Here is a 22,411-nt window from a genome sequence, read left to right as displayed (position 1 = left end):
CAGGGTTCAGTGGCTGTATATCAGTCTTTTAGTTTTTGGCATTGCATTACAGCCTTTGATAGGCACTGTTTTAAGTGTGTTTTTACATGTGTCCGAACCACAGAGTGGGCCTGTAAATACTGTAGTTATGCCATTATTATTCTCCAGAGGGATCAAAATAAATTAGGCTTAGTTGTGCTGTGTGGAATCTATTATGTCACCCATGTGCTTGCATGGGAAATACATCTATATTAATGTTATGTAAACAGTGTTTACAATGATAAATTGTGGCATAGAATCATAAGCAGCTTAGCAGAGTGGGGTTAAAGGCACAACCAAATTGGCAGGCTCATGATAAATGCATGGGATTTGTCTAAAATATTAATCAAATATAAATGTGCAATGAATTTAGTAGTGACTTATTCCTGAGCTATATTTGGAACCAATTCCCAGCCATGCAGAGACAAGGGAGAAGGAAATTAAGGCACATTTTCTGAAACATAATAAAAGCTGAAATTATGAGAAGAAAGGGTATCCTAAAATTAATGAAGCAGAAGAAGATCTTTAAAAAGATCTGTGAAGATTTTTTGTGTTGTGTGTTTTCTATATTTTGTGAGTGTTCTCAGTGGGAGAGAATGACACTTTAACAGCATACAATTGAGTTGTGCAAGTAATACATGCAATGCAATTATTTCAGCACACAAATCTCGAGTCTGCAAAGTGGGATTGCTGGCTCATGTGATCTAAAACAGTGGCTCTCTCAGGAGGCACTCAACCTGTTTCCAAAGGACTCTGCTTATGCAATCAGGCAAAATAGCATCTCTGGGGCGGAGGCGTAAAACCAGTCAGCACATGAGACACTGGGATGGTAGGAAGACGCCCAGGCAAGACAAGTTGAGTTTGTAAATGTCAAACCCGTGGTCGCTGGTGGAGTTTACAGCGCGCTTCACACAGCCAATCAGTTCCTGCCGGAGTCGCTCTGGAGCCAGAGCACAGTCTGAGGATACTGTGCGTAAAATCTACCTGTCAGACGCAGCAGCGGTGCCATGGTGGCGGGCAGAGCTCAGCGAGCAAAGTCCGTTCTTACACACGCGGAATAACTTCCCTTTTCAACGGATGCTGTATGTTGCGCTACGTTGGAGGGTTTCCCTCAAAACTGATCGTGTGAAGTAGAAAGGTGGCTCCGTCCGTCTCCATCGACTCAGTTGCGCCGAGGAACGATGCTGAACAAAGCTGCGGAAGGATTTTCCACTACAGGTAAGATGATTTTCGCAGATGTTTAGCTATTAGTATCCAAAAATATTCTCAGCCTATTATTCCAGGGCAGATGGGAGATCTCTACATAGTACAAAAGAGCAAAACTGTGAAAATTAGGAAGATTGCCCTCATAATCAGCCCTATAAAATTAGTAAATGAAGTATTTGCAATTTTATGTGAGGTAGAAAAAAAGGTGTGACGTCATCACAATAATGAGCATTGTGTTTGTGTGTGATAAAGTGAGTGACATGTATGAATAAACTATATTAAAGACTAAAACAGAAATAATGTAGAGAGAGAGTATGTGCTCATGATTATTAATCATTATGGAGTCTAAGCACACTCACATGTGCTAAGTGCACATCTTCTCCTGTCAGATGAATTATTTGTGGATGTGGGATGTGGTTTTTGTTGTCTAATGTAGTGTGTAATGGAATTCCCTGTTATCTGGAGAGGGGCTCGGGCTTGGGAGCATGTGAGAATGGAGACCGCAGGACATGGTGTGGAAGATACTGAGTCTTGGGTGTGTGGGCTCAGATTCAGCCACTGGCCCACATTATTCATGCTTCTCCACGTCAAACAGCTTTGAAAACAACAGTGACTGCATAAGCTTTTGTTCTTGAGGGGCCACAGAGGCCAAAGGTCTGCTGTAGACCTACATGTCTTGGAGTATGTAGGTGATCTAATCCAAACAAATTCAATAACTATCTGTAAATGTCAGCTTTGTGAGGGTTTTCTATTTTGTAGTTTTTGCTGAGGCATTGACACAAGTCTCGAGGCTTCAGTCTGTAGCGCTGTTGTGCTAGATGGCATTATATTTTTTTGGGTGTTTGTTATTTCGCCCAGCCCTTGAATGTTTGAGTCCAAGTCTGTGCAACTCAATCACCTCTCAAACCTCATAAATCAAGCCCTGCCATACCTATTTTTTCTAATGTTAGAAAAACCTCTTGTGTATTTCCACCCTGTGGCTCATTTCTCACTATAGCACTTTCAACAAAAAAGTACGACATTACTTGATTTGCTACCTTCTGCTAGCTATTTCCAAAATATGATGCAGCTACCTGACTGGCTGTTTCATTGTAAGACTAGGATGCAAGAATAATTTGATGGATGAGGTCTTTGTTGGCCAAAAGGGACTAACCCTTTTTGCTGGATTTGCAAAACAAAATAGTCTATTTGCTTACTCAAAGCTGGACATGTTCAGATCTCACAGCCTCTCATTGGTGGATTTGTTGCCTTAGTGACGGCCTCTCCTGACAGTGGTACTGTGTTGTTGGTTTTTAAACCACACATTTTTTAAAACTGATCTTCCACTCATTTGTCCCACTCTTCAGCTGCATTTAAAAACATTCAGGCGGAGTCAGGGAGGACAGTTCACAGACAGTTAAAGCAATCAGTATGCAGTGCAAAATACAGCAGCACCTGCCCCACTTTTCCTGCTTTTCAATATAGGCAGCTGTGATATGTGGAATATATTTTTCTCCCTACATGTTTATCTGAATCTGGGGGTGTGAGATGCAACAGTTGAACATACAGCAGATGGTGATTTTATGGCTCTGACTGGTGAGGGCTTGCGAGAGGAATGCTGATTGCCAAACAAGATTAAATATTTTCTGCACTGAATTCATGTCCTACTAAAAACCCAATGTTGGGTCTGACTGGATAGCTACACTGCAACTAGATTAACTGTATTTTTGCAATAATGTGTTATCATTTAATTGAACTGCTTTTTTCTCTCTTTTAAAGTTTTTGTTAATCAAATTTAATTGTAACTTCATATGTATTTCCAGCTGCCACATTGCCAAATCTTTTCTGGACTACATCCTCTGATCCATAAGACGTTTTAACCTGCCATCATGGAGAGCCTGAGTGACCTCCAGAATCCCCTGCTAGACAAGACCAGCCGACACGTGGTGCACAATGATTACCAGGGTTACCAGTGTGACTACCCGAGCCAGCCTTACCAGGACAGCCTCATTGGCTACTACTACACTGAGACGAATGGCAAGCATAAGACCCAGCAGTTCCTGGATGCCACATCCCTGCATCTAGCGGTGGAGGCCTTCTACAGGCCCAACTTTATCCTGTACAAGGACGACGTGAGTCTTCACAGCAAAGACTCCAAGAGCGAGAGCTTTGAGACTACTTTCACAGAGAGTAAGGACACTGTGTTGGACGGAGTCTCCACAGAAAACCCTCTGGACAGCATACAAGGGGAGAAGGATGTGAAGATCCAGACGGTGTCATACGAGGTGGAGGAGGAACAGGGTCCTGAGTATGAGGTCAGAGGACACACCAAAGAAAAATATGAATAGGTCTAATGCATATGTAGCAGTTTACAGTTCTTTATTGGTATTTTATTTGGAGATGTAGGTGCCTGATATACTGGGTCTCTACTCACAGTACATATTTCAGTTGTAGCCTGTAGTGTGCAGATGTAGAAACAAGTATACTTAAGGTTTCTTACTCCTGCTACAAGTTATATGGGGATAATAACTGTAACTGCATGTTAAAGAGCAAATTGATGCAAGTAAGAGCCATTTGGCAGTGTTTGACAGAGTAATAAGAATATTGAGTTGCTATATGAAATTAAAGGCGTTACAACACTTACTCGTAACTGTCAGGGCCATCTTTCAGCAGAAAGTGAATCATGGCGTTTATAGTGATGCTCATTATTAACTTATTTGATTTTAATAGACTGCCAGTGTGATTCATGCTCATTTCTAACTCTGTTCTCTAAATGGTCAATTTACTGGAGTCTTTCAATTCTAGTGGAGGGTAATTGTACGCTTTTGTTTTATAATTACATTCTAAGAAAATGACACATCAGAGTTTATCTACCCAGGCTATTGTTCTTTTAGGAATATAACTTCACTCTTTAAAGAAAACCGTGACAGCAAAAGAGCAAAAGTCTTTTCAGAAGTGGTAAAAATCTAATTTCATCTAGGGACGCTTGTGAAATACCAAGGGCTCTGAGCTGGCAGAGGAAGAAGTATTGCAACCTAACTGGGCTGATGATCAGAGCCTGTCACTCGGAGGCCTGGCAGATAGATAGAGACGTGGCATCGAATGCCATTAATGCCATAAGTAATGCCGTGCTGTGAGGGTATTAAGCGGGACTCCGCTGATGCATGGCTGTCGGAGCAGGTGAGCCTGGAGCTAAAGTTATTCCATGTCAATTCAAAAGAGCAAATGAATCTGATGAACAGTGCTCAGATAAAAGTTTCCAGCTGTAATATGAGACGTTTTGCTCAGCACCTGCGTTTCCTCACTTTCCCCTCCCATGTGACCGCGTGTGTGTGCGCGTCTCTGTGCTAAATGACCCACAACCTTTTCCCACTGTGATGCTGATGCAAAGAAGTCAAATCAAACATTTAGAGGAATTTTACAGCAAAGAAGATAATAAACAAGAGGCAGAGAGCAGAGCTGGTGAAGGTTTTATTCACATCCTAAAATTCCAGGATATAGTCTGCAGCAACTTGTCAGCATATCATCACTACATGTTTCCATGGTTCCCCAATCATTTTCTGGACCCAGCAACACACAAAAAAACTACACAGCTAGTTTTTGACAGCAGATGTTTGACATCTGTGTGATGGAGAGAAAAATAAATTGCAGGTAACAAAGTAACAAGAGCGTGTGGACGATGCCACTGTGATTGCCCCTCGAGTAACAGGGTGCAGGGGTCTGTGTGTGCCTTGTTGTGGAGTCGACTGTCCCCTCCAGACTCTAACGAAGCCTCAGAGAGAGCTGTGACAGGGTTGTTAAAGGCACTGTGCCTCTGTGGAGCCCCATCAGCTATACTGGCATCAGACCAGACTGGGAGTGTGTCCCCACTCGGCCGGACTCGGTGTCAGGCAGGCTGTCAGCGGGACTGAATGCACCAGTCACTCAAAACTGTTATCAGGTCTCGCTACAAAGATAAAAAGCAGATTACTGCTGTTTGTTCCCAACGGTTTATTCATGTGATGTCAGATTATGTGGTTAGGACCAGCTGCTGTTTTGATGGATCACACCCGGCTGTCCAGGTGGACAGTGTTCATAAAGCAGATAACAGAAAGCTTCATAATCTTTTCTTGGCCAAGGTTGGGAAACTGTTTGGATAGTATAGCGCTGATGTCTTCCACTTCCTCCTAACATCTAAATAAGGTTTTTACACAGGCACGCACCTCAAAATAGCACAAGATAATTACATTAGATCCTGTGGTTTGGCAAATGAAGATCAGATTAGAAGCTAAAAGAGAAAATTGTACACAACATGCTCAAAACTGTGGTCGTCAGCACATGCGTATGGTTCATTTCTTCTCTGCCCGCCTCCTTGACTGTTCTTTAATTACCTCTAGAATGGGTGATTCAGTTCCTGCCTTACATATCGATTTCTATTTTGTGCCTTCCTTTTCCCCGCTTTGATTGATCCCTGCAGGCAGCAAGACTAACAAATGAAACCTGCTTCTCATGGGGGCTATTTATTTAGACAAACATCCAGTCAGTCTGTGGGACAGCAGAGAGAAGTATAAGGCAACGTCCTCTTAAAGGTCACCCATGAAGCCATCCTCGCTGCAGGCACAATGTGCCAATGTAGTCTGGGTAGCATTCGAATCTATCATTCATTAGCCCTCTCAGCTCTTGTGGCCCTGAGTTTGAGTATCGAGGCACAGTGCTGGGAGCTTGTTGGACACTCACTGCCTCGTAAGACGCTGGGTGTATTGAGGAGAGATGGTGGAGGTCTCTCTTGCTGTAGAAGCAATTTAGCACATAAATGACACTGTCTTCTTGCTGTTTCCCCTGTCACCGTGCAATGATGGAACAATCCGTTAATCCTGTGTTATCTGTCAGCCCGCTCATGGGTGTTGACAGAGGCACCAAATCCTCTCTGGCTGGCTGAGCACATCCTGTCCTGGGTGGTGGTGAAACAAGGGCAGATACACTGACCTGTCAGAGTGGGGGGTTGTCAAACAACAGTACTGTTAAGATGTCCAAAGTACACCTGACTATGTACACATGTCAACCTTGCTCCATTATTATTTAGGTGTCAATCTCAAGATCACTCCACTCATCTTTTGTGAATCATGTTGCGAATGTGCAGTTTGTCTCACAAATTGTCTGTGGTAGAACTCGTCACCTAAAAAGTGCATCATCCTTTCGTTTTCTGACATTTAATCATTCTTCATCAATCCGCTGTCTTCCAGAGTGACAGCTCCAGCGATAGTGAGAGTGAGGACAACTTCATCGTGCTGCCCCCTCGGGACTACCTGGGCCTAGCCATCTTCTCCATGCTCTGCTGCTTCTGGCCCTTGGGCATCGTTGCCTTTTACTACTCTCACAAGGTAAAGGCCCAGAGACCTCAAGCCTGTCATTAACACTGATTACACTCCATTCTATTTAAGGTCAGCGAGCACAAGCACTCATGCTCAGTGCTACCACAGCCCATTTTCCACCCTGTGACCGTCTATGCAGTTGTTTCAGATGATTGACTAAGTAAATTCATCGGGTTCGGCCCACTTGTCAGTCGTTCATATTCACTTAAGGAAACCATTAACATTGAGGTTTCGGTCCGCAGTATGTTCTGTGTGAGCAGTACACTGCAATTATATTTTTAAGTTATTGCATCCATAGCTGAGACCTCATGTGTAATTATAGCAACACCTTAAGTTCGTCCAGTGTCAGTTTCTTGCTTGTCTGAAAAAGATTAGGCTTACGCCCTGCAACCTCAAACAAAGCACAGCATATCTCAGTGGTTTTGCAACATCCTCCACAGTAATTGCCGAGACAATTATACCGGAGCAGAAAATAATGTGTCAGAAGAATAAATAAAGGCCAGGCTCATTTTTTGATGGGAAACCAAAACACCCAAACAACACATTTGTCACTGTCACAGGGATAATGACCTAATTGCCATGGTAACTAATGGCTCCCTGAGAGCATTTCTTGTTTTCTCTCTTTTAACACCTACTCATACACTCGGTGCTGATGAGTAACACACCGGCTCATTTCACTCTCTGCTTTGTTTTGTCAGACTGGCAAGGCCATCGCTAAGGGAGACTTCTCCAGAGCAGGAATGAGCTCCAGAAGAGCCCTATTCCTGGCTGCTCTTTCCATTACCATTGGAACAGGGATGTATGTGGGGGTGGTTGTGGCCCTCATAGCCTACCTGTCCAAGCCCGGACACGTATAGCACTGGGACCGGTTTGCGTGGCAGGAGATAGAGAGAAAGAGGAGGCAAGTTGGGAGAAAGGGAAGAGACCAAGCCAGACAGATCTGTTCACCTCTCCTGAAGGTGTGGGCCTGTGTTGTTGCAGGGCTGTCTGTGAAAAGAAGAACCTATGTGAAGAGAAAAGACTTAACAAAGATGTGTGGATGGAGTGTGACTTTGGCTGCATATTGATTCGGACTGAATCTTTACTTCTGGGATGCAAAACTCCCACCGAGGTATTCCACCACCACTACACGAAGAAGAGAGGACAGCGCTGAGAGAGATGACTACTCTTCAATAAGGCCGTGCTGTACTTATATGTTAGACAAAAACTGAGCTCATAGCAGTAAAGAACTACCTACCTTTTACCGCATTAGTCGTTTACAGCAGTTTTATTTTTCCTTTATAGTAGATGTATTCTCTGTCAATACTATTTCAGATTGTGTATTGTCCACTTTGTAATTTCTTGGAAAAACAGTCAGCCAGTGGGTTTTTATGTGATTGTTTATTCAAGGAATATACCGGAAATTGATACAGTCGGAAAGCAGAGAGAAGTGGACCCTTGAGAAAAACAAAGGTAAATTGTTGCATTGTACACAAAGTTGCTGAAGAGCGTTCAGGAAGGTTATTTGTGTTTATTGTGTACTGTAAAATTAGTCAATAAATACATTTGGCATGAATAATGAAACATCCTCATCCATGTCTCTGATCCTCTTATTCCCTGTCTCTTTGAGAGGAGTGCTTCAATGTCAGCCTTTACAACCTTGGGTAGGTCTACTTTTACCCCATGCGGTAGCCTATTCTGCAGTTGTCAGGCGGTATATGTTACATAGGTAAGCTCTCAACTAATCAACCAAGAAAAAAAAATATTTGTGTTAAGTAGGAAATAGCCAAACAAGATTACAGATCAGATGCTGATCTTTACAAATAAACTACCCGTCAACCAGTTAGTTGTGTCTCATTAGCAAGCAAGCAGAAGCCAAAATGTCCTGTACTTTTGGCTTCTGCTTGCTTGCTAATGAGTTGAAGTTGTTTGCTAAAAGTAATAAATAAACAGTTGAAATAATTATAAAAATAATTAAAAAGAAAATTAAAAAGCTATTGGCTATTAAAGTAAATGTAATGGATAAATAGTAAGTAATTAATCCATACAGTAAGAATATATTTGGAACATAATGGCTAAGGTCGATGAAGGGGTAATAGAGCTCAACTGATGAGGCTGTCAGAGTACATCAGGCAACAAAGGTTGGGGACCACTAAACAAGACATGGATTGTGTGGTTAGAGAAGCCTGTCAGAGCGTATTGTCGATCACAGGGCGTTATATTGACTACAGCCTCTGCTGTAACTGGCATGGCTCCTCGCCGTCTTTTGGCATCACTCACTGTCTAGCTTTGAGGTGACTTTAGCTGCCAGAGTGCTGTGAGTGTCAGGAACAATGCCTGCTTCCTAAAGTCAGGATGTCAGAACAAAATGAGAGCAGCACTTTATTTCCCTCCAGGACTTGGAAGGACCATCATGCACGTCCTGTTCTTTTGCCCCACCTGCCATCCAATCAGGGCATTAGCCTCCAGAGCCATAGTATCCTAAACCACTCAGTGCCCTTCAGGTTCAACTTGCAGACAGCATTGATCACATACTGAGCTCAAGAAGCAGAGGAGAAAATACTCTACACCTATATTATTCACTGCACCAGGAGAAATTGTGGAGATGGAAAGGTAAGCAAGTCTTACAGGAAAGCTTGAACAGCCTGACCTCTCCTATATTTGGCAATTTTCTCTTTTGCAACTTCTCTTCAAGCAAGTCTCTAATGCATGTGGCTTGATGGGGGAGACGGAGGCGAAAAGTGCCGCTCTCATCAATGGGAGCTGTATGGGGTGCTGAAGTGGGCTCACTCTGCGAGCGAGTGCAGTTCTGCATGTGTTTTCTTTCTCTCGATAGATAGGAAGCTTCACCCACGCCTTCTCACTCTCTCACTCACAACATCCATAGCTAGCTCAGACCACCACAAGCAAACTGATTTTATTAGTCATCCACCCCCACAGGAATAAAAACTTTCCAAAAGGGAGCAGCAGGTTAAATCTAAAGGAGGTTAATATAAAGTTCTGCACATAACCCTTATGTTAGTACAATTTTACTTGTTGTTACTGTATACAACATGGGTCTTTGTTTTAGAAGGATAATTAGTCAGTACTGTGTGTCTAAATATAATCCTTGTATCTAAAATTAACCAAAAGTCTGTTTTTGTCAAGTTTGACAAAGTCATACCCCGACCTGTCACATTTAGCAAATGACAAAAAACGAAAATGAATGGGTCTTTCCACACAGAACTAAAGTGAGAGACATATTTGTGGAGGAAAAACAATGATGAATGGGCTGAAACAAAATGGATAAGAAACTGAAAGACAAAAAGACATTAGAGCTGAGTGCTGCATTAATAAGGAGCATGATGCTCTTGACTGTTCATGCGACTGAAAGGCATTCTCAGATTCTTGTCATTGCTTTGATGAAATACCTGTTACCGCTCTCTGCTCATGGACAATAGACACATAAACAATATCTTCAGTTTGTGCCAAGCTGCTGCGAAAGAGGATTTGAAGTGGTTGCAACAATTACAGTAATAAAAATAGAAAAAGCTGTGTATCCTTTCGTTTTACTGACATTATGTAGAAAAACAAATCCTGGAAAACTATTTCCCCTGTGTTAGCCCTGTGAAAAGGATAGAAAAATCAAATACTCAAAAATAACATTCAGTAGACACATTTTCAACTCACCACCGCAACCACAATGGGAGGATGCGAAGGAGGAGTGTGGAAACAAGCAAGCTATTGGGGAAATAGTGGTTAACTTCTAAAAGTGTAAAATCTATTGGCTCTGTATTGTGTGACAGATCTTAAATCACAACCACATAGTTAATTTGGTAGATTACAGACACTTGTATTCTGTTTCAAGCTCGTCCACAGATCAGTTTCAATGCTGGCAGATAAATTTAATGTATATTTGATTATTCCAGGGCCACTTTCTAGGTCAACATCAGCACAAGTGACGTCTTAATGGATGGTATCGCGTGTCTCGCTTATGAATGGCAATGAGCATATAATAGTACTGACTCAGTACATTAACTCACCAGGAGTTTCAGACACTGGTATTCTAACACATTCAGAGCTAAATGCACAGGTCATTGTGATTTAATTTGACATACATATTAATATATATAGAGCTGGTGACCCATGAGCAGTGTACCCCTCCTCTCTACCTCTCTACCAGTGTATGCTGAGATAGGCTACTGCCCACCAAAACCCTCTACAGGCAGATACAACCTCCTAGAAGATTTAAGAAGCTATGTCAGCACGCCTACATACCTGCATAAAGCAAATACATGATTTAGTAATTCTTTACATCAAAGCATGTGAATGTTTGTATGTTCCCATCAGTCTACCAACAATTATAAATTTGAATTGAAATTTTCAGATTCAGTCTCTTAGTTGAGGCAGTGGAAAGTAACTAAGTGCATATATGTAAGCACTGTACTGGAGTACAACTCCAATAACTTTTCTTAAGTAGTTCCATTTTACGCTACTTTATAATTCTACATTGTACAGAGGGAATTCACCTACTTTTTGCTACTGTTTTAGCTTTAGCAGGTTGTGAACAACTGGACTACACTGACTGTGTTTAAAGTAGTTAAAACTAGCTCCTAAAACAGCAAAATGTTACTTGTGTGTTGATGCATTTAACAATAATATATTAATGAAAGGAGCCATTTTTTAATGCAGGATGAGTTCTTTTACCTCTGATACATTTAGCTAATAATACTTATGTACTTTCACAGGATTTTGGGCAGGACAAATCTGTATTCCCAACAGATTTTTCCATAGCACTTAGTGTGCATGAGAAAATGAAGACATCCCCACAACAACTCCTAGCAAAACAGATGTCAGCATCCATTTCTGTAAACCAACCACCCTCCTCCTTCCCCCTTCTTCCTTTCAAACCCCACTTTAATATCAGAGTTAAGCTCATCTTTGAAGCATTTCACACATACACCCTTATCTGCCCTCACACCTTTGTTGCACAGCAACATGACTCTCTCTGTGCCAGGACACACTCTGGAGTGATAAGGGCCTCAGAGCCTCGTCTTCTGGCTTCACTTATCACTCTTGAGCAACAAGGCAGCACTGCCTATCTGTTCATGTTTCTCTCTTTTGATAAGTATAGACTGGACACTTTTTTCTCTCCCTTTTTGCTCCAAGCGTTCCTCAAACCTGCCGTCTTTGTGCCAGCAGAGGCATTTAATAACGATGTGATGGTTTTTAATTGCAAATCGAGTACCTGACGCTTCGCAGGGAGGGGTGATGTTGACATGAAATACGAAGCAGGAAGAAATAAAGGCTGGTACGGTATTATTAAGGTAAAGTAAAGGCAGACTAACACAGTTTAGCTGCCCAAATGACTGGAGCTGGCATCTGAAACTGCCCACAGATGGCCTGCTGAAAATACCGAGCAGTGGAGGCTGGAGGGCGGCTGCTGGTGTTGTGCCACACATCATAAATCTTTCTGGGACAAGCAGTCAGGTCCAGCTTCAGGAGATAACCGATGTCCATTACTAGACAAGGCAGCGAGTGACAGAGAGGAGTCTTGGTCTATAAAGCTGAGCTGAGATGGTAAAGGTTATCCAGGGACACAGAACTCCCATGATCCTACTGTAATCGGTCTAACGCTGTAATCCTGGTGCATAATATTTAAAGAGCTTTCAGATTCAAGAGAGAAAATACATATGTTTTTTTGGGTGGGGAGGGTTGAACATTTAGGACGTCCAGTATCAAGACAAACTCATTCATTTCACTGTTGTTTTTTTTACAGCTGCACTGCTAAAGGAAATGCCAACAGGTCAGCAGGTGAAATAAAATGCGGTTTACTTTCCATTATGTAACTTCCTTGTTTCCTCTCCTGCTGTAATCAGACTTTAATCTATCATAATGAAAGTACATAGTAGGACTCAATAGGCCACATACATCAACGGCAGACTTCAATCAGCAGCTTAATCAAAAGGCTTGTGGGGATAAATTAGCCTTATTATTTCACAAAATAAATCGCTAATATCCTGCACAAACTCTGAATACTGATTGTTTCAGCAACAGCCGGGAAGCCCACTCTTATCCAGTGAAGGGTGAAAGAGAGCTGGTTGGCTCTGATCAACCAAGGGATCGCTTAGGAGGGGGGAAAAAAGAACCTTGAAGATGAAATCAGCCCCCAGCTAGGACAGATCATTTAGCCGCAGTGTCAATCCAGTCTCCATTAAGCCACAGCCTCATCACAGAGAGCACCAGAGACGAGAGATGACAAATATTGATCAAGATATCAGATCATGTCTGCTCAAAAGCTTCTAATATAAGCCCCGTTTTTTTAGTCTGACAGATATGAATCAATCTCAAGATGTGCATGGTGTGTCAGTACCAGGATTTTCAAATATTGACTATATTATAGAAAAGATGTGATAGTGGACATGTAATTTAATTCACAAGAACACCCTGTTACAAAGGATTCTGATTTTGAATGAAGCTCAAGACTACCACCATGTGGATAAAATGTTATACTACATTCAAGTGGTAAAATGGAGCACTTAGATTTTCAATATTATGCTCTCATTTGTGGCAAAATAATTTCTAGATTAGACTCAAATGTCCCTAGAATTAACATATTGAATAAAGCACATGGACATGCATGTAACCTTGTATGCATAAATGTAAAAAAAAAGGTAAAAGTGTGTCAGTGAACATGTATGTATACATGTCTGCGTGTATAAATATGCTTTATGTTAAAGACTGTTTATGTGTTTAAATCAAGAATATATATGCACACATACAGTACATATCCACACACACCATCTATATATTGTAACCTCTCATATTCATACATGAATACTCTTAAGCACACAAACAACCTTTTGTTTATGCATATATGTGCATGCATTATACAGTATATATGCATGTATGGATGTACTGTGTATGTTTATGTGTTTATATGCATTATATATATAATACTCCATTTGCATCTATGCTCAAGTTTGAAATTTGCAGTTAAAGACCAATAGAGGAGATATAGTATAGTATAGTATAGTATAGTATAGTATAGGAGGTTATAGTGAAGTAGCAGTGATAGTAGTAAAGTGCACAAAAAACACACAAATGAATTATCATTGACACACACTGGAAGACAAGAGTGATGTAAAGGGCCTGAAAATAACTGATGCTAATTCATGATTGTTACTTTAAGTGATAAAGCCATTATCATAGTATGGTTTTATTTCTGTTGTTTCAGAGTTTGAACATTTAGGTACAGTTCATTCACTTCTGTATAAACTCTAATATTTGAACTGATTAATTTATTATATTTATGGAAGAATTTCTAAATCTGTAAACAGTAAATATAACTGAGACATTACCATCAGGCTCTCTTCAGTTCTGTTTTATACCAACTCTATATTACACTCAGATAAACCCAGTCTTTAGTTGTACTGATAACTCCATGCAGCAGAGGGCAGAACAACACCACATTTCAATTCTCTTCAGTCTAAGTACAGCTTGTCTTTCATCTCCATTCAGCATGAACCAGATCCAGGACCCTTCCCAAAACGATCTGCATGGACTTAATCTCAGCAATGAAATCATATTGCTCTTACCCCTATCAAAAAGAAATTGAATGTTAATATTGCATTAGTCGAAATCTTTCCATAAACCTCCCTCTGATCTCACTTTGCATGGATTGAGATGATCTTATGATGGTCTTCGACAAGCAGACTGTCCGTCATAAGGGATACTGTGTGAATTACCTCTTCATATCCAATGTAAACAGCTTGATCTTCAGCAAATCTGATCTATCATAACCTTCCACTCTCAGAGGATTAAATAGCTTTGCACTTTAGAGGAATAATCCTCACTCTGTATATGTCTTGGCCTCAATAACTGAATTGGGTTGAGGGTCTGTGGAGGTGAGGGCTCGCTCTATTGCACATCATTTCAGTCACGCAGCCTCGAATGGTTATTGGGCTCCATGAGAATTCCACCTTAGAAGAAGATGAATGCAAAATTATATTTTTTGTGATGTTTGTTGCTTAAAGTGTGTCTAATTCTCATGAAGTTTAACACTAAACCAAAATGTTCCAACTTGTGTGAGTATAAAAATACGTATGGAAATGCTGCCAGAAAATCAATAAGTCATCACTGTTAACTTTTAATATGGTTTTGGTGTACTTTAGGGCCTCACACAGGTCTGAGACACATCAACCGTGAACAAGATTTCCGAGTCATGCTAGCTGGTCTTAGCAGGTTGCATATTTGCCATGTTCACCATCTTAGATTAGTCTGTTTGCATGCTAACATATGCTAATTAGCACTAATCATAAAGTACAGATGATGCTGTTGGGAATGTCACTAGTTTTTGCAGGTATTTGGTCATAAACAAACAAATTGAAATTTTGACCTAATGATTGCAGCATCAATAGGTAAGGAATCATTATTATAATTCACCCCAAGGGGAACAGGAATATGTGTCTAATATTTCATGGCAGTCCATCCAATTCTTGTTGAGATGTTTCAGACTGGAGTAGAAGTTGTGGAGCGACCAATAAAATAACATTTTAGATGTCTTTTGTCTTTTGATGTATCAGTCAGTGACTTAGAAAGTGATGTGAGGTCTGAGGCAACATGGGAGCAATAACTTTCTGTGGACTAGCTGATTTTATATTCTGACCTCAAAATAAAAACACTAAGTGCATTTCTTAAAGGATACATAGCTTCTGAAGTGAACCAGTCGTTTCAAGTTTTATTGTAAAACCAAAACTTGTTGCAGCATGAGCTCTCCATCACAAATCCACCCTTCAAATCTCAAGTATACACCCATCCTCCTAAAAGTGCACCAATCTGTGTTGTTTCCAGGTTCATTGTATCAGCATTTCTTATTAATCGGACACACTGCAGTCCATTTCCCAGCCATCATTAATTATTGTGTGTATACTTATCTCTGTCAACAATGTAATTAGCAACCTTTTCCCCATCCAGTGACATTATGGTTCCAATCTGAGAGCCATTCAGTGCTGAGACATGCAGCAGCATACTGATAATAGTTGTCCCTTGCCCTTTGAAATTGCTCTCTGTTTAATTGGAGTGGAACTCATTAGGAAGCCCCATTCGCTAACTGAGGATGAAGTGTGAAAATGTGATATGGATTACAGCTAATGCAGACACATAGACGTGTTGTAAAGCTGGACTGATATAAAGTTTTTACAGACAGCCGGAGGAGGAAAGCGAAGATTGCCAACAAATAAAGCTGTTAGACTTCGGCTAAGTATTTAGATAAGAGGATGAAAACAGCTTGAGAGTGGGCTGGTAATAGCATCTATTAAAGTGATTTGAAATCAGGCTGAGGTCATCCTGCTTCGGGGGTGCTTTCACTCTTTCTTCTGTCCCGAAAGTACCGGTCCCCTAGTTTAATCTGAAATTGAAGGCTCTCAACTGCGACGGATTATAGGGACTAACCCAAGCATGCAGCTGTGGACTCTGTCCTAATGAGCCCAGCCAGCAGAGCATCAAGTGACAACAAGTAGCTACTCCAACAAGAAGGGGCAACTTCATGCAATTTAAGAGTTACAGCAACCCCTTGACAATGACTTTTTAGACAATTGTTTAAAAGGAAAGCACAGTAAATAGACACCAAAAAGCCACATTTAATAAAAGGTGATTTCTATTTTATGCTTTGTATTTTGAGTTATACATAATTTGAAATGAAAACACAAACATTGTTTTAAGACTACAAGAAAACATATTTCAAATTGTGCCTTAGTGAGAGAGATTAATATATCAATTATATACAGCGCGATATAGGACAACAATTACTTTCTTTCTCTTAAAAGAGTACTGTCGGTGGGATGGTTCTTATTTCAAATGTCACCATTAAGTACAAGCAACAGTAAAAATGAATGCCAAGAATGAAATGTATACCTTCAGACACTGACTGCTCATTGGTCACCAGTAGTCCAAATTAATTTGTTATAACTGTTATAGTGGATACAATTTTACTCATCTGGATATAATTGTGGGATCTATGTACACCAATATTAACACTTTTACTCCCACTCAGTCAAATCCTCTCTACTGTGCATGAGCAACAACAACCATACGTTTAGAAGTAAGTCAGAAAAAGTGCATTTGCATCTTCTGTGCAGAGCCATTGACGGCCAGATGAGTTTTTCTTCTTAAAGAAGTCCAGATACAGGCCAGTTTAGAGAAGTCAATGAGGGTTGAAAACCTGCCGGACAGTGAGTTATGTTGGGTAAGTCCCTACACATGCTGAAAGCAGCCAGGCCACTGCATTCACTCACGGGAATAACAGTCCTCGGGTAGGTGAAAGTCTCTATGGACTTTTCTCCTCCTCTGCTGGACTGCGGGGATCACTGGCTTTCTCCTCGGCTGCCTGTCTCTCCTGTTTGCCCTCTAGCAGTCTGTCATGAGAGACTGTCCCCAGCACTTTGGCACTGTGCTCCTGTGCCTTGGCCCTGAGTGCAGCAATGCTGTTCTCCCTCAGTTCCTCTTTAGAAATGGTGGACTTGCCTTCTGACCTCTTCTCCTCCGCTTCATCCTCTTCTGCCCTCTGAGAGCTCGGCTGCTGGGGCGCATCGCACTTTCCTGTCGGCGGGGGAGCTGCTGCCTCCGTGGACTTTTTGTGCATCCCTGCAAAGAGTTGCGGGTATTCAGATTTAGAATAGCGTCTGTTGATTGGTAAGCCATCTTGGACTGAAAATAGCAAGCAAAAATAGTTCCGGTTTAGAATATAATGTTTGAATGGACGATGGCAATGCATGACCAGCTAAGAGGATGAAAATATTTTATCTAACGCAAAATGTTCTTTATTTAGAAGGTTTATTTGCTTTAAAGGGTTATGCTTATCAAATTAGAGCATCTACCATAGGTATGCAAAGAGAGCATCAGTGCCTGCGCTGAACCAGACACTACAGCAGTGAAACACTGCAATATTTTTATGATTATGCATGAATAACTTGATGAACTATTGTTACTACTGAATAATGTGGGACATATGACACAATGAGCATGAATGTTTGGAGCACAGTTAGACATCAAGCCTCACCGAGCAGCCAGGGGGCGCAGGACTCCATGATGCCATCCTTGGCAGACTTGAGGATGGACTCTGGCAGGGGGATGGAATGCCTCACCATGGCTCCATACAGCCCATACTCAGCCATCACGGTGCTACGGCCCCAGCACTTCTCCCTCTTCCTCCATTTGGCTCTGCGGTTCTGAAACCATACCTGTGACAGGACGAGACCCACATGTTAGTTATCCTCACTCTCACCTTCAAATAAGGCACATAAGTCAGTATGCTCTCTGCCTACAGATGTAAATGTTGCAGTTTTTGCCAGTGAGGAAAATATAGTTTGGCTAAAAAAACATTTATGCTCTTCAGATGAAATTTGGTGCATTTTCTGATGCTTTTTTTCAGATCTGTAATGTTTACTCTGAATAGTTTGGGAAATTGTTGCAATAGAAGAACTTTTTAGTTTCAGCTTTCAACTGGCACAAACTAGAGCATGTCCTCAATCATTTGGGGATAGCAGAGATGGAACTACATGAGATTAGTGGTCCTTTGACGTCAGAGTGGAGATAATGAGACAATTAGGATTCAGTTTTCTTTTAAAGGGTTGCAAACAATCCAACTCGAGCAGCTCGAAATTTGCATTCCTTTATGGCAAGATGCCACTATTGGTACCGCTTTCTAACACTGCACCCCTTTGGCTTTATTAATGATGAATAAATAATTTACTAATACTTTATACATCAGTTATATGCTATCAATACGACTTAATTTGGGGCTGTCAAAACTCTTTATTTTTGACTTAATGCCATTTATAACGACAGATATGATGGCTTATTAAAAAGTGTAAACCTCTCAGTATTTATTAATGTATTACACATGTATACCTGCATTATTAGAGAGGATAAACACCATCAAAGGGGCTTTTACACAAACTGGAAACCCAAGCTGTTGTTATTGATGACTTTAAACCGACCTAAATGATTTATTAAACATCACTAAAGCCATTAGAAAGTGGCACGAAAACTGAAATTCAGCACTTCAGTAGTTACAAAGATGACCTGTTTTGGGAATCTCCAGTGGGATTCAAAGTAAGATAACAGCTGCTCTGTTTGGATCCAGCCCATTGATTTCCCATAACCTGCTGGCTACAGGTGTGAAGGATCTCTGCCTCCTGTCAGAGCTCATCTCCAGCTACCTGCGCCGGCATTATAGATGGTTTGACACATCAAGACACTTCACTCGCCTCAGCCAACAACTGTTTAAGGCCCTGCAGGCTATCTGTCAGCCCAGAGAGAGAGAGAGAGAGAGAGAGAGAGAGAGAGAGAGAGAGAGAGGAGGCCAAATTGATTGTATAGCACAACACAGGATTGTTAAACACTACTTAGGGTAGCTCTGATGGCTCTGTGAGAAGAGGAGGAGAGGAGGAGGAGAGGAGGAGGAGGGGGGGCCCGGAGAGAAGATTCAAGTGAGGGGACAGATATTAAATTGAAAACGATCAAACCGTTTTCATGCTTTTTTTTCCCTGGTAATTCTGATGATAACCCTTATTTCATACAAGATACTTTTTTTTTTCTTTTTTTTATGAGAAATTGCTTCTCTGCCGCTCAAAAGGAGCCAGTGTGGAAGCTGTGAGGAGGAGTGACCCTGGGGCACGCCGAGGCTGATTGAAAAATAAGTTAATTTCAGGCCCAATCGATGGCGGGCAGGCGGGCAAATATCACGGGAAATTAAACTACCGGGACTCGGGGGAGCAGCGCTATTGACCCGTGCTAATAAATTCAATGTAGTTATTTCATTTGAACTCCCTGCGTCTCTCCGGCAGCCAGCCCTCCCGAGCTCGTCTGATTTAACTAATTACTCTCAATGAGAAAATTGGGTGTTAATTTTATTTAGGATAGGAGCAGGCCCGGGCTTATTTATTTATTACTTTTTTTTTTTTTTTCTTTTTTATTATTTATTCGCGGCTGTACTGTTGCGAGCCCGTAATGAGAATGAGATTAAAAGGCACCCCGGCAGATGGATGGTCCAGGTCACACTGCAATCTTCTTCCGCCTTGATAGCTTGATTAGGTCGTTAGCGGCTCCTTCTCCGAGAACAAATTGTTTCACATCCAACTGCAGCCTGATGAGAGATTATCTATCCTGGCGAGGATGCTGGAGGGGAGCGGGGCTTTGTTCAGACAGGGAGGGGAGCGCCACTGATCGATTTACTTGGGAGGCAAGGGGGAGGGAGGGGGGAGATCACTTAGAGCCCATCTCCCCTGAAACATTGAGAGGCAGCGGGCGGCCTGCGGGAGCTCATGGGCGCTGATGGGACAGATTTACAGGTGCATATTCATAAGGCAGACAATAATATTTGCCTTACAATAGTCACACAGATCGGCGTATGTTCTAAAGAAATGTGGTCTAATTATATCGAATACAATCAAATTAGCTAAATAAGACACTAAATAAGACACTGGATTGTCTCTCTATATAACAATAATACATTTACTGGTCTATTTGAGTATTCTGCTATTTGTACAAAGCCAAAAAAAAAGATTTAATGCATGTCTTATTTCTTTCAATGCATTTTATAGGAAAACACCTTAATGTGGGAGATGTTTCAAATATAGTTTCATTTATAAGTTATGTAATGTAAACAATAAACTCAAACAAATGAATCACATCCCTTGCACCGATGGAACCTATAATTAAATGAATAATAAATCATTAGGAGCCCAGTGGTCCATGTTCAAACATCAACAAGTAAAAAACCTTTTGAGTCAGCGGTGAATCGTCGTTGTTAGAATGAGACCCCACAGGGTGCCAGAGGAGAGTATCACCTGTATCCTGTCTTCAGGTAGCTCTGTTTTCATGGCCAACATCTCTCGGGCATAAACATCCGGGTAGTGCGCTTCATTAAAGGCCTTTTCCAGCTCCTCCAGCTGGTATGAGGTGAATATGGTCCTGTGGAAAGCGGGCATAGTTTTAAATATTTGAACATTTTACACAAAATGTATTGTGCCCTGCAGAAATGATCCTTTTGTGGTTCAAACTAAAGGGCCTTTTTAATTTTAATAAATACGAAAATAAAAAGGCAAAAGGTAAAACAACACTGAACACATTTTTATAAATAATAGCCAGGTTCAATAAATTAAGTATTTTGTTATTAATGTGCACGGTTGCAAAAAAAATGTAGCAAATCAAATCAGGACAAGCCTAACATTGCATGTCAGTGATGACAGAAAATACAATCAAACTCTGGCCAATTTGTAAATTCTTCAGCAACTGGACTAGTTGGTTATCTGTATCAATAAATAAAAACACAAAAAGAATAGCCCTTGTAAATGATAAGTGGTTACTTTATTTTATGGGGGGAAATAAAATAGATTTCTGTGAATTTATAATAAAATAAAATAAATATGATCAGCCATTATTAACCAGAAATAACAACACTAACCGGTGACGTCTTTTCTTGCGTTTCTTGCTCTGACTTATTGATGACTTTGAGAGTTTTCGTTCATTTGAAGATAAATCCTCCGAATCTGGATCAAAACAAAAAGAAAGCATTCAAGTTAATAAGATCTGTATATATATTGTGCATTGTAAGAACATAAATAAAATAAAAACAGTTGACACAACACTGCTATTTTTATTACTCCAATACATTTTAATTATTTTATTTAAAACCACATAATAATAATAATAATAATAATAATAATAATAATAATAATAATGTGTAGAATTTTGCAACACATGCACAGTAACCCAGGCTGGATATTTCATACATGCTGTTGCAGTGAGCGGAGTATTTGTTAGGTGTTTGCAGATCACCTGAGCTGGCAGACTGGCTGGTGTCCAGCGGCCCTGCGGACCTGCTGTGGGGCTGCAGGTGAACATCTTGTGCGTCCGACAGCACCGTCTCCAAAAACGCCGGTTGGCTGTAAAACGACGGAATTCCCCCAGGGCCGATTAATCCCATCCCGACACCCACACCCACACCGGCGGGGCCCAGCAAGGACCTGGCGGCGATCAGGTGCGCCCCGGCCGGCAGCGAGCTCAGCGGGGTCCTCGGGGCCGCCGACGGCTCCTTATTCAGCCCCAGTATCTCCTGGATGCCGAAGCCGGTGCACCTGGGCGGCGGATGGGTCGCGCTGCTCTTCGGCTGGTGGCTGATACTCCCTCCATTCGCACCCAGAGAGGTTTTCTCCGATAGATTTAAACTTTCCGAGAGCACGGCGCCTTGCTTCCCCGTCATGATATCTTCGATGCTAAAGGCCTTTTTCTTATTATACCGTCTTACAGGATGGTCCCCAGTGCATGATCCTCTGTATAACACACAAGAGTCCTTTAGAAAATGGTCCTTTTATCCAACAGGTCCATCCCAACAAGAGGCAGGAGCCAGCAGCCAATCAGCTGCAAGGATTCAGGATTCCTGTGGATCATGGATGCATTATACGCCCTCTCGGATACATATCTGCATTTTCCTCAGGACTATATGGATCAACGCGAGAGGGATTTATGCTACAGAGAGAAAGGGAGGAACGAAATGACTTTCTTCAAGGCTACAGCCTGCAGGCGAAATGCTGACAATGAACATCAAATTACAGTCCAAAAAAAGAGAGCCAGGAGTCCTATAGACATTAACAAAGATAAGGAACATTTAACTACAATATAATTCCACCATTAGACTCAACAAACCTTCATAAACTCACCACAGATATACCATTGCTTGTATGCATTTTCGTCAGGAAGTCAGGCCTAATTAAATCGTATATTTCACACCTCTTACTTACCTTTGAAATGCTGCAGGTTTAGAAAATTACCTCAATCTCCTAGAATAAATCAGTATGTATTGCCTTTCGCTGAATGGCTCTCTCTCTCTCTCTCTC

At 41.3% G+C, this 22,411-nt stretch overlaps 2 protein-coding genes across 2 annotated transcripts; one reads left to right on the top strand and one right to left on the bottom strand.

The window, feature by feature from the left end:
- Positions 1-845: 845 nt before the first annotated feature.
- LOC118337301 (synapse differentiation-inducing gene protein 1-like) lies at positions 846-8,088 on the top strand. Its single transcript, XM_035674254.1, has 4 exons — positions 846-1,236; positions 3,027-3,518; positions 6,426-6,563; positions 7,253-8,088. The coding sequence occupies exons 2-4, from the start codon at positions 3,093-3,095 to the stop codon at positions 7,409-7,411; spliced, it is 723 nt and encodes a 240-aa protein (XP_035530147.1). The 5' UTR covers positions 846-1,236; positions 3,027-3,092; the 3' UTR covers positions 7,412-8,088.
- Positions 8,089-16,839: 8,751 nt separating this feature from the next.
- On the bottom strand, positions 16,840-21,777 carry vsx2 (visual system homeobox 2). The gene is made up of 5 exons (XM_035674503.1): positions 21,354-21,777; positions 20,980-21,064; positions 20,363-20,486; positions 17,572-17,752; positions 16,840-17,219 (listed from the first exon to the last, which is right to left on the bottom strand). The coding sequence occupies exons 1-5, from the start codon at positions 21,775-21,777 to the stop codon at positions 16,840-16,842; spliced, it is 1,194 nt and encodes a 397-aa protein (XP_035530396.1).
- Between the last annotated feature and the right edge of the window lie 634 nt (positions 21,778-22,411).

This window comes from Morone saxatilis, unplaced genomic scaffold (genome assembly GCF_004916995.1).
Source record: "Morone saxatilis isolate NCDOM2014 unplaced genomic scaffold, NCSU_SB_2.0 Contig3, whole genome shotgun sequence".
NCBI classification, from domain to species: domain Eukaryota; kingdom Metazoa; phylum Chordata; class Actinopteri; family Moronidae; genus Morone; species Morone saxatilis.
The sequence above is the reverse complement of the archived record's forward strand: the minus strand, read 5'-3'. Positions and strand labels throughout refer to the sequence as shown.

Bases quoted from the DNA above. Each gene is read 5' to 3' on its own strand.
- LOC118337301 (XM_035674254.1), top strand. From the start codon at position 3,093: ATGGAGAGCCTGAGTGACCTCCAGAATCCCCTGCTAGACAAGACCAGC. The intron at 3,519-6,425 runs GTCAGAGGACAC...GCTGTCTTCCAG, and splicing joins AACAGGGTCCTGAGTATGAG to AGTGACAGCTCCAGCGATAG. The intron at 6,564-7,252 runs GTAAAGGCCCAG...TTGTTTTGTCAG, and splicing joins CCTTTTACTACTCTCACAAG to ACTGGCAAGGCCATCGCTAA.
- vsx2 (XM_035674503.1), bottom strand. From the start codon at position 21,777: ATGACGGGGAAGCAAGGCGCCGTGCTCTCGGAAAGTTTAAATCTATCG. The intron at 21,065-21,353 runs GTGATCTGCAAA...GTTTTGATCCAG, and splicing joins CAGCCAGTCTGCCAGCTCAG to ATTCGGAGGATTTATCTTCA. The intron at 17,220-17,571 runs GTGAGGCTTGAT...TGCTATTTTCAG, and splicing joins CTGCGCCCCCTGGCTGCTCG to TCCAAGATGGCTTACCAATC.